Source organism: Barbatula barbatula (genome assembly GCF_947034865.1).
Source record: "Barbatula barbatula genome assembly, chromosome: 16".
NCBI classification, from domain to species: Eukaryota; Metazoa; Chordata; class Actinopteri; order Cypriniformes; family Nemacheilidae; genus Barbatula; species Barbatula barbatula.
The window spans coordinates 18,191,273-18,206,528 of NC_136779.1; the positions used below are offsets into that span (position 1 = coordinate 18,191,273).

Here is a 15,256-nt window from a genome sequence, read left to right on the forward strand (position 1 = left end):
CAGAAATTAAACAAATGACTATGCTTTCACTCAACCACTCAATTTCTATTTTATTTTCAGAAGTCTGAGAGTTGAACGTACAAAAATGTGTTTTGAAATGCACGTTGATAACTGGGACAGAATAGTAAAAACGGTTTCCAGATAATTCTGTTATATACAGTATATTCTGACATCAAACATTTATTTGTACACCTCTTTTAAAAGAAACAATTATTAAATAAAATGTAAATATTTAAGAAATCATATTTTCCATAAAGTGAACAATGGACAACCAACATCCACATTTTTATTACAGGGACCCAAACCAAAATTCCCTTTCAAAGTCCTGTTGAGCTGATACAACATAAATCGGCTTCACCAAAGATTTTTAACACCGTAAGAAAACATATTGATGAAACGTGTCCTCTTTTGTGTTCCATGCGAATAAGAAAAGCATACAGGTTTGGAACAACATGGGGGTGAGTACACAATGAAAAAAGGCACACCAAGTTCTCCATAAGCACACAAAGCAACACATTATTGTGAACCTGCCTAGAAAAGTGTGAGACGTCAACTCAGCGTCCTGCCATTGTCTGCTCTGACATGATGAGGGGCTGTAAGCACTGACGAGGGCGGTCCACAGTGGACCTATCACGTCCAGCCATTCTCCGCAGTTCATTGAAGTTACCCTGGATGGTGTGGTGATGATACATCTGGACACTGGATCATAAAAAATACAAATATTCAAAAAAGAAAACATTATAAACTGTAAAGTAAGTTACAAAATGATGCAGTATAGCGTACGTACTCGGGGGTCGTGGCGTTTCGTTTTACACTGCAAACGACAAAGAGAAAATGTTTAGCGCATCATATGGAGATTAGAACAGTATTTGTTATTAAATATGCGAATGTAACATACACTCCCTCTCTCCTGCAGCACATGACATATGCCAGGATGAGACAGAGGATCACGGCTATGATAAAGGGAATGATGATGGTGATGATGTAATCAGGGAAGAAGTCTCTTTCAGGTGGAGATTCTGGAGGGTTGAACTCTCCTCCCCACTCAAGGATACCTGAACCCACAGTAGGGACCGGAGCGGACGGAATTGGCTTGGACAAATCAAACTAAGGAAAGAAAATGATGAGGAAAGGGGTCACTTTTGCACATCATCCTTTGCACAATCATCACTAATGCAAGACGGATGAAAGCAAACGTGGAATCTGAAGGTCCATTCGCGTATACAGTATGTATCCCATCTGCTATAGGATCAACAGTTTTAAGGAAATGTAGTTGAATGAATGCACAAAAAAGCTGCAATCTGGGCAAATTTTATGGTTAAAAATACAAAACTGGATTTATAACACTTAAAGGTCCTAATATTAATTATACAAAGTAACAATGAACAGTCTGCTGTCAAAGCACAGCAAAGTTTAGTGCTACTGGGCCTCACCAGGACAGTTTTGCACCAGGTTATGCAGTTGATCGCATTGAAGCACATGTTGCACTCTCCAGGCATCTTGCCTCCAGCTGCACAATTTCTCTCGTGCTCCGGCGTCAGAGTTCTCAGCATGCATTCCGAAAACGGCTTGTCTGAACCCAGTTTGACATACACGCTGATATGCACACAGTGACATACGTACACACAAATTCACAAAGACACATGAATTCACACATATATGTCATAATAATAATAACAACAATAATCCTTTTTGATTTTTGTTCTGTAGCTTCACCCCTCAAAATATCCTGCAAGAGGAAGTGGAACCCGACCGCCTCTGTCCAGAGCAGATGTAATGTTCACAAATTCCAGCTTCTCTGTGTCCCAGAGTTTCTTGATGTCTGCTTTAATGTCTTCTTGAACAACAGAGGGCAGCACTTTCTCAATATCCCTCCGCTCTAAGAAGAACTCAGCCTGGTATGGCATGTGCTTTTCTGGAAAAAAGTAAACCATGATAATATCATAAAACCCAACAAACTTAATGCTTAATGTTGAATGATCTATGCACAGGTGTTTAGTATACCTGCAGGACCCACGTTTATTACCAGCCTCTCTTTAGACACGTCATCGTAGCTTCGTCTGTTTGTCACATAAATCTAAGAGACAGTTTAAAATATGTTTAGATTCGATGATGTTTTATAAGACAAACAAAGTAAATGACTATGACTACCCATTAGAAAGAGAAATCACAGATGTGATCTTGAATATCTTTAAGATTGACAGGAAACGTTTGCATACGTTTCCTTCATCTCGGACATTTTAACAACCAGTTTTTAAACTATATGATGTCATCATAAAAGTTTTGGGTTTTATGGATCAGACAAATTCGATGGATGCATTTTCACAGTTGTTTCTGTTGTTGTAATGTTACTGCACCTGTATAATGTTTCTGCCCTGGTCCTCTGGCAATGGTGTACCATAAAGAAAGCCATTATCATAAGGGTCCCTCTGGGTAAAGCGGAGCCACCGGGGCAGATCCGGAAATCTCTCTTTGTTGCATTTAAAGACCAAGGGGTCATTATAAATCTGACCTGCAAAGCAGAGGTAGATGGTTGATGTCGCTCTTAAATGGATAGAATTTTCATTGTTGGGTGAACTATCCCTTTAAGACATGTGCAGGTGGAGTGTTAAACGCTGAGCAAGTTGTGACATACCGAAAACTTTATGAAACGGCTCAAATTCATGCTGGAAAAGTTCTCTGTGTAACTCGTACACAAACAGCTGGCCGACAGGCGCTCCCGTGATAATGTCTGCCTGGCCCACCAACAAGCTGGTAAAAAAAACTGTGGAGAGAATGTTTATAAAGCAGAAATATACTTTTGTGAAATGTCACCGTCTATAAGCCTGCATATAGAAAACAGTTTTCCCCGTTTTTTTTTGTAAATGTGTTGTCTTGTTCTGTAATTGTATAGTTTTTGACCGTATTTAAAAATTAAACTGTTAAAAAAAAAGGTGGTGATGCAATTGGCCTCAGCTGGGGCGCCAGAAATAAACTGTAAAATAAGTGGTTAAATTAAGATTTCATATTTTTTTACATTTTACGTGGAAAATCTGTCAAAAAAATTACTTAAACATTCTGTAAAATTAAAATTGCAGTGTGCTACTACAATATTTTAATATATTAGTTTTGCAACACTTATTCATTGTGAACTATTTTCACAATACTGTACATAGGCAACACCTTATTGATATTATATGCTGTCACATTTCGTTTTTTACGTATTAAGTGTACAGTTTTGACAATTTATTTGACAATATATTTTCCCTTTATAAACTCTAACATCTATCACCCGAGTAGTGCTTGGATTTTCCCCTCCCTATATTTAATGTACTGCGTAAAGTAACATCTGTACAATATACTCGTGTTTTGTTTCTTCAGAATTCAGAAATCACGGGAAAGAGGTCTTTCACTTTTAAGGGGTAAAAAGAAAGATTTACTTGCCTGTTATTGCCAAAGCCCAGTTCTCTTTGTCTGCCATTTTGCTTGACAGGTCTGAGTGACAGAACCATATGGTCAAGAAAGCAAAAAATCCCACCCCATCCTAAATACAGTGATACTATTTTTACCCCACATGCCAAGCCATAATTTCCCTCTGTGGCCTGTGAGTTAGTCATAAAAACTTGACAGTTATCTAGTTAGGTGGAAACTGGGAATACTTAAAGATGCAGCCTTTACATTAATAGCAGAGGAAGATAAAAGTCTAGTAGAAATGCATATGCGAGACACGTATGCGTTAACTTCTCAGACGCACCACCAGATGTCACAATGACCACATAAACATCAAATGTAAAATGTAAAGTTATTGCGGATTGCTCAAAACAGCTTTAGATTTATGCATTATACAACAATAAATGTTTCAAACCGCAGTCTGTGTTGTAAAACGTCTTCATTGTTTTCCAAGTTTAGTTAATCGTCAAGTTACATTTTAAACGTAGAACTATTACAACTGTCATCACACTGCCCTCCAAACGGTTGATTATTTCTATGTATATTACACTTTAAATGATTTAAATAAACACCGGTTTATTCTTTTAATTATATTTGAAAGGTTTAACCAACTTTGTGCGAAAACGCTGCAGTGCCACGTCGCGTCCGGCAGACAGCGCTGATGTTCAACGCATACGCCTATAGCCTCGAGAAGAAAGGACAATGCAAGGAAATATCGCCAGTGTTATGGCACGCTACGGTCAGATAGCTTTTTAAAAACACAATAGTCCCGCGATGATCCGTAGTTGAGCACTAGAATCTGTTTAGCTGGTGTGGTTGAGCCGGTAACTTTACAACAAATTAGCTGAAGGAGCCTGAACTAGTTTGAGCTCGCGCTTCGGAGAGCACTAGGCTAAGAAGTCAGGGAGAACAATAAGGATTTATGGATAGAGATTCACGCAGATTTATTGTCGACCAGAGGACAGAAAATAAAGCACAGAGTTTACCAGCCGCGTATCGCCTACAAGCGCTATTTTAGCCTAGCTAGCCTGATCTTGGCTTTGATGGTTACGTTTGTTTAAATGTCCCAATGATGACGAGCGCATACAAACACTAAACATCTGATAACTCTCGGTAAGAAACTTGCATTCTTATATCGCAGTTGGTGACTGTCGTTCAACCTGTTTATTGTACAGCGATTAACTCGAAGTCGCTTTTTACTGATTTTATAAAGATCAATTCTGATTTAAAAGTCTTACAGTGTATTCCATCCATTAGTAACACACTGCAAGAGAAACGGATTTGTTTTAATGTAACGTTTCTATGGCTGTTTTAGACATTGGCCGTGGTACCGTGGCATTTCTTAACAACCTTGACATTTCATAGACATTAATGCTTTTGTTTTATATTGTGGTAAAAGTTTTATTATTAAATAATCACTGTTCCATGGTATCCCCAGAGCACTTCTCCTATTTTAGTTTGGGAATGATATTCTGTTGAACCGTATTGTGTTTTTTAAGGTGTGTTTCTTTTTTGGCATTGAGAAGAAGAAGTGTGGCAACTGCCGGGCACACATATGAACATTATTTCCAGCTTCCACATCTGTGAGCAGTTGAGGTATTATTTCAACTCTGAAAATAGACGACAGGAAATGATTCACATTGATGGCTACGGCTGTTATTAGGTTTGACAAGGCTCGCTGACAGATGACTGTTTGTGCCAAAATGAAACTCAAGGCATGTGTTTTCGTTGGAATGAGGGAATGAAATAAACCGGCTTTGAAGATTGAAAAATTGGATAGTTAGCTAAAAGATCAAATAAAACTTCATCATCTGGCTTCTGGTATCGATCTTTCCGGAACACAACTTGGTTTTTGCTGGTTGGTCTTTTCCATATAACTTAATACGACTTGAGCTTTTAGCCTTTAAAAGGACGCTAAAACACAACAAAAGGGTTTTAAAAAAGGATTTGTGCGACTTATGCTTTTTTTCTAATTAATTGAAAAGTTCCAACTTCTTTCTAAGGTCCAGTCACTACTTCTGGTAAGAACACCTCAAGTAGAACTAGAGCTGATGTCAAGATTGTCGGTGAAGAACAATTTTAGTCTGGTTCTCATACTGTATAAGGCTATCGTTCAAATTGGGAAGATTTCGTAATGTCTTCAAAAATCTAGGGCGATTAATCGCATCCAGAATAGGCATGGGACCTTAATAAAAAAATGCCACGGTTTCGCGGTATTGCAGTATTTCTATTACAACACTAAAATGTGTTATTTCCAAATATCTGCGTGTACAAAAAACTACTTCTCAACAAGGTGCTGAAAGCATTCTTTAGAAATGTCGGCCCATATTGATAGGATAGCATCTTGCAGTTTATGGAGATTTGTGGGATGCACATCCAGGGCACGAAGCTCCCGTTCCACCGCGTCCCAAAGATGCTCTATTGAGCTGAGATCTGGTGACTGTGGGAGCCATTTTAGTACAGTGAACTCATTGTCACGTTGAAAAAAACAATTTGAAATTATTCGAGCTTTGTGACATGGTGCATTATCCTGCTGGAAGTAGCCATCAGAGGATGGGTACATGGTGGTCATAAAGGGATGGACATGGTCAGAAACAATGCTCCGGTAGGCTGTGGCATTTAAACGATGCCCAATTGGCACTAAGGGGCCTAAAGTGTGCCAAGAAAACATCCCCTTCGCCATTACACCACCACCAGCCTGCACAGTGGTAACAAGGCATGATGGATCCATGTTCTCATTCTGTTTACACCAAATTCTGATTTTAACATCTGAATGTCTCAACAGAAATCGAGACTCATCAGACCAGGCAACTTTTTTCCAGTCTTCAACTGTCCAATTTTGGTGAGCTCGTGCAAATTGTAGCCTCTTTTTCCTATTTGTAGTGGAGATGAGTGGTTCCCGGTGGGGTCTTCTGCTGTTATAGCCCATCCGCCTCAAGGTTGTGCGTGTTGTGGCTTCACAAATGCTTTGCTGCATACATTGGTTGTAACAAGTGGATATTTTTTAGATTAGATTAGATTAGATTAGATTAGATTAGATTAGATTCAACTTTATTGTCATTACACATATACAAGTACAGTGTAACGAAATGTAGTTTAGGTCTAACCAGAAGTGCAGTTAGCAAGTGCAGGATATACAGTTAGAATAAATACAGAATACAATATTGAGAATATAATACAGTGGGCATGGATTATAAAAATATTTAGCAGTAGGTGTGTTCTATGAAAATATGACAGAAGGTATATACTATGAACAATATATACAGATGACTATGTACTATGAACATTAATGTACAGGTGGATATGAACAGATAGTAATTTAGACTAAAATAGTGCAAGTGACTTAGGTATGCATAGATTATTGACATTGGTTATTAAAGTTATTGCAGTGCAATAGGTGTGTTAATGCAGTTGAAGTTAATGCAGTTATTAAAGTTACGGTGCAGTGTATGAGTTAATGCAGTTAATAAGGTTACAGAGCAGTAGATTAGTTAATGCAGTTATTGAAGTTATAGTGCAATTGATGAGTAGATGCAGTTAATAGAGTTACCGTACAGTTGGTTAGTTAATGCAGTTATTGAAGTTACAGTGCAATTGATGAGTAGATGCAGTTAATAAGGTTACAGTGCAGTTGATTAGTTAATGCAGTTATTGAAGTTACAGTGCAGTAGATGACTAGATGCAGTTAATAGAATTACAGTGCAGTAGATAGGTTAGTGCAGTTATGGAAGTGGTCCATTAGTGCAAATGAGCATTCAGTTAAATATTCCTGGTGTGCAAGTGAGCAGTATAGAGTGCAAATGATGCTGTGCGTGTGTAAACAGTCCAGTAGAGCAGATAACATGAAGTACTGGTGTGTACAGTTCAGTCATGCATGCAGCCCTGTAGTGCAATGTAAACAATGTTGTAGCAGGATATTTCAGTCAAAGTTGCTCTTCCATCAGCTTAAATCAGTCAGCCCATTCTCCTCTGACCTCTAGCATCAACAAGGCATTTTCGCCCACAGGACTGCTGCATAATGGATGTTTTTCCCTTTTCACACCATTCTTTGTAAACCCTAGAAATGGTTGTCCGTGAAAATCCGCGTAAATTAAGCAGATTGTGAAATACTCAGACCGGCCCGTCTGGCACCAGCAACCATGCCACGCTCAAAATTGCTTAAATCACCTTTCTTTCCCATTCTGACATCCAGTTTGGAGATTGTCTTCACCAGGACCTAAATGCATTGAAGCAACTGCCATGTGATTGGTTGATTAGATAATTGCATTAATTAGAAATTGAACAGGTGTTACTAATAATCCTTTAGGTGAGTGTATATTAGACATAATTAAATCATGTAATTCAATGTTTGATGTTTATTATTTTTTCTGTAAAAGCAGCTCATACCTACGGTATCACAGAATTTTAGTGCTTTTGAAACGTTAACTCTTTTAAGCCTCGGTATACCTTGAAACCGGTATTCAGTCTAATCCAGATTAAAATTTTGTTTTTACATTAAATATCTCTGTTTAATGTGCATATACATTTTGTATTTATAGACACATTCATGTTTATATATTTAGGAAGTATTTTGATGTATTCATTTACATTTACCAATAATTGAAATTATAAATAAATGTTTATATTTTACATTTTTCTTTAATAGCATGTATGGTTATGTTGTTATAAATACAAAATTAATTTGCACAGTAGAAATCTATATATTATATCACCACAAACTTTTATTATGGATGCGGTTAAATGCGATTAATCGTTTGACAGCCCTACTAAAGTCACATGGAATATTTCCATGGGTGATTCTCACAAAATCTTGGTTTCAAGATGTCAAACATGATTTTCTTAAAAACACTCATCTAAAAATTTCCTTTTAATCATAAAAAAATTATTCCTTTAAAACTTGTTTAAAGTACATTTTAAGTAGCAAATCTCTAGTAAAAGGTGACATGAATGTAATGCTGCTACTGCTTTACAGTTGTCCTGTGAAAACCTTACATTACCACACATTCAGACATTACCGATCAGTACTTGCGAAGGCCACAAATTAACGTACGCGTCACTTACTCATTCTTTCTATTTTTCCACATTTTATATTACTAGTAACAAGCTTATTAAAACTGTAAAAATTCACAACAATATATATAAAAAATATATTGTATTTGAATATTTTCATATGGCAGCCACCCTTCGTCTTGAATCTGCCAAAAATGTACTTTTGTAGTTTATCATCCAGGGCTCTTCGTGTCTGGTTTAACACAGTATATTTTTCCCCACATAACACAATTTAAATATACAAAGTATTTATGCTTGAATGAGATTGTATATAGATAATGATTTATTAGGGATGTAACAATATAAAAATCTGACCTCCGTATAACGTCAACGACACGGTATTTGTTGACATATGATAGCTTGAAACGTGCCATAAGCATCCTCTTTTCTTTATCCTCTAATCATATCTGTTGCTTAGAGGTATGAGTTATAGTATGAGATGGGTCAAATGACCTTATAATCCCTTTAATAAAATGAAATAGGACCAGATTTATTATCTATGTTAGATCTGGAAGACCTATCGTTTCATACATGCATGTGTATACCACGATAATATTGAGACAATTTTGCTTTTGCCAAAACACGATATCGATAACATTGTTACATACCTATGATTCATTTGTTTGTTTGTGTGGTTTTGCTTACGCAGGGTTGTCAGGGTTGATGCAGTGAAGATGGGAGCTATTGTGGAGTGTCAGGCTGGCGCGGGCGGTTGAGCTGGCGTTAAGTAAAGGAAGAATGCACTTATCCCATGTTGGAACCAACAAAACCTGCTTCCTGCTCTCTGTGGTGTTCTGTGCCCTTCTAGTGCTTCTGATACCCTCACTGCAACCCCCACAGCGCCAAGGGGATCTGCCCCAACCCCGGCACCATTCCAAGCCCACCAGAGCCGGGCACATACATGACCTCCAAAGAAACCCCAGCTCAGCTGGACATCATAGAAATGATGATGCCAAGGAGGACAGTTTCACCCACCCATATGCTTTCAGCGGCCAATCCAAAGACTTGCAGAAGGTGATAGAAAGGGACGTTGCACATGCCAACTCCCCCGGGTCCCGTTCCAAAGACTCTTTGGACGTTAGAGACATTTTTATTGCCGTCAAGACAACCAGGAAATATCACAAGTCCAGATTGCAGCTTCTGGCTCAGACCTGGGTGTCCAAAGCAAAAGAACAGGTAATATAGTGTCCAAGTAATAAATTTCAAACCCTTAAAGAGATTTACAACAACATAGTCTGTTATGTTTAGAATATTATCACTTCCACTAAAGGATTATTTAGCTAAATGTCCAAACTGAAAGACCAACAAAACAAAATGCACTTTCAATACACTTTATTATGCGTATCCTGAACTGTGTGTGCTCACCGTCTTTTACCAAGAAGATCCTTTCATTTGAGCAGCAGCACGCTTTAAATGTGTTAATATTCACAACGGTCAGGGTGAAGGAGGGAGCGCGGTAGCTGCTTTCTGGCAGCCTGCCTAGTGCTTTTAGGGGTGTGGGTGGTTTAAGGGGTCTTGTCTTTATACCCCTAAACCCCCCAAAGAGGAAGTTCTTCTGCAATCCGAGATCCACAGACACAAGATGCATGTGTTTGCTTTCATCCAAGTACATTCACTTCAGTGTTTCCCCTCGGTTTTCGGGAGATTGGAGGAGTGCGGTCTCTTCATAATGTTTGCGTCCGGACAACACTTTTTTTTATTTAATAATATTTAATCAGTTGAGTCCAGTCGAAGATGTATATAAAAAGTTAACATCTAATGTTTATCAGGCCATTTATTTTATATTCTGAAAGCCACAGTATGTATGAAACAGAAGGCCTGGTAACTGAGAAAATGTGTTGTAGGCTCTGGTGCTAAAGCGAAGTCCTAGTGGTCTATTTTAATATTTAAAAAAAACTACTCACAACCAAATGTAACAACTGAAATTAATTTATCATGAGCTGAAGTAATTACAAAGTCACTAACAAGTAGCTTTTTCCATGTGCCTGTGGAAAACTCGATTCAGAGAGCAGAGGAGAATTGTAAACATGTATAGACATGTTCTTAATGAAAGGTAACCTTAAATGACTTCTCTTGTGATCTGGCGCTATATAGAAAATAAAATTAGCCCGACCTTCAAGGCGGGCAGGGATTGCTGTTGGAGGGGCCTCCCTAAGGTAATTGTATGGGAAACACTGCACTTGACTGCCAAAGGAGTAAGGGCAGTCCCCTTCCCGAGGCCTCTCCCAGAATGCTGAGTGGGGCCCAAGGGGACCCCAAGATTGACTTAAAGGGATAGTTCACCCAAAAGTAATCCATTACTATCCATTACACCCAATTAAACACTCACTTGTTTCTCTTTCCCAGACATTTATCTTTACCGATGGGTGGGATAAGGAGCTCAGGCTGAAAACAGGTAACACACTGACTTTCTGGTAGATGTTGGAAAAAGTTTAATGTTGAAAGCCCTTTAGAACTATTTCTGCTTTTGTTATGACACAGCTTGTGTCAATAGACGATCAGAAAATCATTGACATGCTGATCTGTCTCCTCAAGGACTTAATATCGTCAACACCAACTGTTCTGCGGCACACACTCGCCAAGCCCTGTGCTGTAAGATGTCTGTGGAATATGACAAGTTCATCGAGTCACAAAAAAAGTTGAGTTTGTCTTCCGCCCATATCTGTCAACTCAATTGTATTTCTATACATATTCAATGCATTTTCGCACAACACCAGTAGAAAGAACATGTTTGTCAATGTATGTCATCAGTCCCCAATAAGCAAGCTGAAATATTGCCTTTTATTTTAGAAGTTGTTTTATTAGCTTGTCTTTCTTACTCTGTGTGCTGTTTTTATAGGTGGTTCTGTCATGTGGATGATGATAATTATGTCATCTTGCCCAGTTTGCTGGAGCTGCTCTCCTCCTACTCGCACACCCAGGACGTGTACCTGGGCAGACCCAGTCTGGACCACCCAATAGAGGCAGCGGAGAGGGTCAAGAGCGATGGATCGGTAAGATCCCTGTGTCCTTTGACACCGAATATATATGGGTATGATTCAGGAGAGTGTAACGGGGCAGTTGTAACTGATAACACTGAAAGTAAACTCATCATAACATTTATGTAGCTGTATTTGTATACAATTTAGCATAATAAATAATAAAAAGATAAATGTATGCTACCAAAAGATTGCAGGCAAACTTGTGGTAATAGTAGTAGAATTGGTTGTTTTAAGTTTAAATTATTTAGCCATCATCATTTTGTTACCTGTCTGCACAGTGTAGGTTTCTAATATGATATTGTCAGATCTTATAATCTTGTTTTTGTTCTGCAGGTGTCAGTTAAGTTCTGGTTTGCTACTGGAGGAGCCGGCTTTTGTATCAGCAGAGGTTTAGCACTCAAAATGAGTCCATGGGCAAGGTAAAATAAGACATAAAAGAACACAATGAGCGAGTCTGCATGCACAGTACTATGCTGGTTATGCTTTAAAAACTAAAAAAAAGTCAGCTGAATGCAATGCACTTCTTGGTGTTCTTTGCTTGTGATGTGAAAATTGTCATTCGTGTCAGCTTATACAATGTGTAGATGACTGACTATGCAAGGGTATTTCATATTAAATGTAAAATAATACAGTATTTAAAACTCCACTCTATGGTTACATACTGTAGACAATACTCTATTTACATTTGGGTTTTCATGTCAGTTTATTGATTTGCATGTAGAGCTTTTAAAGAGGTTCACATGCAAATAAGTGAGCTGACATTTGATAGTTATCTGCGTTTTGAAAGACATGTAAATTGTTAGTGTAATATTAAAAGTACATACAGTATAATCAAAGTTTTGTGTTTTGCCCTAGGTGCTTGAATTTTTCGTTTTTTTCATTGTTATTTGATTCTGATACAGCCTTGGAAACTTCATTACGACTGCAGAAAAGATTCGTCTCCCAGATGACTGTACGATAGGTTACATTATTGAGGCTCTGCTTGAAGTCCCTCTGACACACACAGGCCTTTTTCACTCACACCTGGAAAATCTCCTGAGACTTCCCACAAACAACATTCTCAAACAGGTTAGAAAACCGAGTGGTCCTTTGGGTTGAAGACAGGAAAAGGTTTTCAGCTGTTGCCAGTATATCTCAGTTGCATGTGGCACCCAGGTTGTAAAAACAAACCTACACTTGGACTTGTCTTGGATCCCAGATTGCTCCAACTCCCCTAATTTCCTCCATTTGTGTAAATATAGACGCCTTTACTGTTACTAAACATTGTGACGTGATTTTGTGGGCGGAGCTTAGCAGTAGGCAGAAAGATCCCCCTGAATGCTAGGTAGCACTTTTTGTTTACTTGCTTTTTGACAATGACCAGAAATGTTAGGTCACTTTATAGGACCGCGATTGTTTTGGAAAAAGTTAACTTAGACTCAAGGAACATGGCCAACCCGTACGTGTTACCGCTTTTGCACTGCAAAAAATGACTTTCTTTCTTAGTTTTTTTTCTTGTTTTCCAGTAAAAATGTCTTTAATCAAGAAGTTTTTTCTTGATGAGCAAACTGACATAAGAGTAAAAGAATATGACATTTCAGTGAATTTGTGCTTAAAACAAGCAACTAAATCTGCCAATGGGGTAAGAAAAATAATCTTGAATTAAGGTTTACCTTTTTTTTGTCGCTCAATTCAAGATAATTTTTTACCCCATTGGCTGATTTATTTGCTTGTTTTAAGTATAAAAATTAATTGAAATTTCATATTTTTTTACTAAAGAACAAGATTTATTTTCTTAAATCAGTTTGCTCATCAAGAATATACTTCTTGATTCAAGAATGCTTAGTCTTTTTTTCTTGTTTCCCAGTAAAGTTCCCAGTTAAACTCCTTATGTACCCGAATCTATGCTGGTTTGTATTGGCCGGCTCCAGTTTTGCCTCCAGCTAATGCCGTAACGTAAGTGTGACTTTGGCGCAAAAGGGGTCTATATATATCACTAATCTGTTGCATTGTGTGTTTTGACATTCAAATACAGGTGACCCTCAGTTACGGTGGATTCGAGAACAGACGGAACGTGGTCAGTGTTGGAGGTGCTTTCTCACTGGCTGAGGATCCTTCACGGTATACATTCACACACACTTGTAGATACTAGTATCCCTGCTTGTAATAGTGAAAAAATCTAACTTGAAAGTTTACAAAATAGTGTTTGCACTAGAAATCTCTGTAGCATAAAACCTGCTTTTGCAGCTTTTCATTACTGGTTTTCATCAAGTATCCATGATCTCTTCAGGTTTAAAACGGTTCACTGCCTACTCTACCCAGACACTGACTGGTGCCCACGCAAGACTCATCGCTGACCTCTGGGACTCTCGCAATCTTTCCACAAAACTCTTTATGCGAATAACTGGCTGGTTGGCTGTGTGTAACAGGAGTTAAATATCGTTTAATGTTGCCTTCACGTGTTCAGGCCTCAAATGCTGGGTTAATTTAGCTGATTTTGTTTGGCACTTTGTTCTTATGTTTCTATGGTGAAACAGGGTGACTAATTTATTTGAATGGCTGTTTTCCTGAAAATGAGAAAGACGTGTTTTAAGTTCCTGTGGTGGGTTTCGCTGAAGTGTTATCTCATATCTGTGTGTCCGAGATGATCGCTTAAATGCTTCTAAGAAATACAGCATCGATTCAGTATTGAGTGAAGTAAAAAAAATCACAGACCAAATTTTGATCAGTCAAAGACATGCTCATTTATGTTGTTGTTTACAATGTTTTAATGCATGTTTAGTTTTATAATAATATTTCATTGAAACCGTAAATAAGGTGAAGAGAAACTTGTCTTATGATCAGTGTTCTGATTTCTTTGCTTTCTTGTCTTATTTTTGCACTGCAGGCCAGTGGTTTGCACAAACATGCCAAAAACTACACTTCGGTTTTCCTTAAACATTTTGTTAATGTGACAGCTTTGCTTTGCAACATGCTGGGTATGTGCCCTCTCCTAACACTGCCAAATGCTTGTGGAGTCGAATGTCAAACTGTTTGCCTCTGTTGTGCTTTTTTTAATCTCATGCATTGATAATGCTGCAATGTAAGAATTTCATTTGAATAAATATTTATTATGCATACGCTGCTTCCTGTAAACATCTTAAATTGTATCCGCTGGAAATATGTGCAAGCAAGCGCTTTCCACGTCACAAACTGGTAAGCTGGTGGTTTAGTAAATGACAATGTGTTATGTTCTTTTGATGTATTTTTTTAAAGAATTGCAGAGTGTTATTTTCCTTTCTTAAAGATACAGAGGTGGGATGAATGAGTTTGTTTATCCGAAATGTGTTCATTGTAACAACCTTATAATGAAATTAAGATTTTTAGATGGCTTTTATCCAAAGCAACTTGCAGAGAGTTCAGGGAGCAATAAAGCGATATGTCATACAGGAGCAATAATACACTAGGTGCTAATGCCAAGTTAGTTTCCACAAAAGCCAGAACAATAGATGTTTTAGCTGTGGTGACATTAGCAGAAAAAGAGGAGAGCAGTGACTGGTGGCCATTTCCTTTCTGCAGCCCTGAATGTACTTGTGTTGTTCATGGAGGATGTCAGACAGCCAAGGGCTGGTCTGGACTGGAGGACAGAGGAAGAAGGTTATTTAGACAAGGGGTTTTTATACTAGGGTCCATTATCTAGACTATGGGTTTTCATACTAGGGTCCGGGGACCCCCATGGGCCCTCCAGAATGGTTTAAGGGCTCCCCAGAATTTGTTGGAGAAAGACTGCAAACTAAAGATTATTCCAACTTTTTCAAACAACATTGTCTTTATAATAT

The 15,256-nt window shown here is 38.1% G+C and overlaps 2 protein-coding genes across 5 annotated transcripts; one reads left to right on the forward strand and one right to left on the reverse strand.

Moving 5' to 3' along the window:
• Nucleotides 1-27: 27 nt before the first annotated feature.
• Nucleotides 28-4,103, reverse strand: sgca (sarcoglycan, alpha). The gene is made up of 9 exons (XM_079476313.1): nucleotides 3,424-4,103; nucleotides 2,636-2,764; nucleotides 2,358-2,512; nucleotides 2,005-2,077; nucleotides 1,717-1,915; nucleotides 1,434-1,596; nucleotides 899-1,107; nucleotides 788-814; nucleotides 28-699 (listed from the first exon to the last, which is right to left on the reverse strand). The coding sequence occupies exons 1-9, from the start codon at nucleotides 3,458-3,460 to the stop codon at nucleotides 555-557; spliced, it is 1,137 nt and encodes a 378-aa protein (XP_079332439.1). The 5' UTR covers nucleotides 3,461-4,103; the 3' UTR covers nucleotides 28-554.
• rfng (RFNG O-fucosylpeptide 3-beta-N-acetylglucosaminyltransferase) lies at nucleotides 4,045-14,802 on the forward strand. 4 transcript variants are annotated; one of them, XM_079476312.1, is made up of 10 exons: nucleotides 4,045-4,542; nucleotides 4,956-5,025; nucleotides 9,128-9,654; nucleotides 10,825-10,873; nucleotides 11,014-11,116; nucleotides 11,318-11,471; nucleotides 11,793-11,878; nucleotides 12,362-12,527; nucleotides 13,474-13,559; nucleotides 13,729-14,562. In XM_079476312.1, the coding sequence occupies exons 3-10, from the start codon at nucleotides 9,217-9,219 to the stop codon at nucleotides 13,793-13,795; spliced, it is 1,149 nt and encodes a 382-aa protein (XP_079332438.1). In that variant the 5' UTR covers nucleotides 4,045-4,542; nucleotides 4,956-5,025; nucleotides 9,128-9,216; the 3' UTR covers nucleotides 13,796-14,562. The 4 variants fall into 4 exon arrangements, with proteins under 4 accessions (XP_079332438.1, XP_079332435.1, XP_079332437.1 ...); XM_079476311.1 differs by lacking the exon at nucleotides 4,956-5,025 and adding an exon at nucleotides 6,215-6,271 and having other exon boundaries at nucleotides 4,080-4,542; nucleotides 13,729-14,556; XM_079476310.1 differs by having other exon boundaries at nucleotides 4,087-4,542; nucleotides 4,929-5,025; nucleotides 13,729-14,689.
• Nucleotides 14,803-15,256: the final 454 nt, after the last annotated feature.

What these genes read in the sequence shown, in the direction of transcription:
- sgca (XM_079476313.1), bottom strand. Translation starts at nt 3,460, where the DNA reads ATGGCAGACAAAGAGAACTGGGCTTTGGCAATAACAG. An exon ending in GCCGTTTCATAAAGTTTTCG is followed by an intron (nt 2,513 to 2,635) that starts GTATGTCACAAC and finishes TCTGCTTTGCAG; the next exon opens with GTCAGATTTATAATGACCCC. An exon ending in CTTGCAGGATATTTTGAGGG is followed by an intron (nt 1,597 to 1,716) that starts GTGAAGCTACAG and finishes TGTGCATATCAG; the next exon opens with CGTGTATGTCAAACTGGGTT.
- rfng (XM_079476309.1), top strand. Translation starts at nt 9,217, where the DNA reads ATGCACTTATCCCATGTTGGAACCAACAAAACCTGCTTCCTGCTCTCT. An exon ending in TGTCCAAAGCAAAAGAACAG is followed by an intron (nt 9,655 to 10,824) that starts GTAATATAGTGT and finishes TCTCTTTCCCAG; the next exon opens with ACATTTATCTTTACCGATGG. An exon ending in GGGTCAAGAGCGATGGATCG is followed by an intron (nt 11,472 to 11,792) that starts GTAAGATCCCTG and finishes TTTGTTCTGCAG; the next exon opens with GTGTCAGTTAAGTTCTGGTT.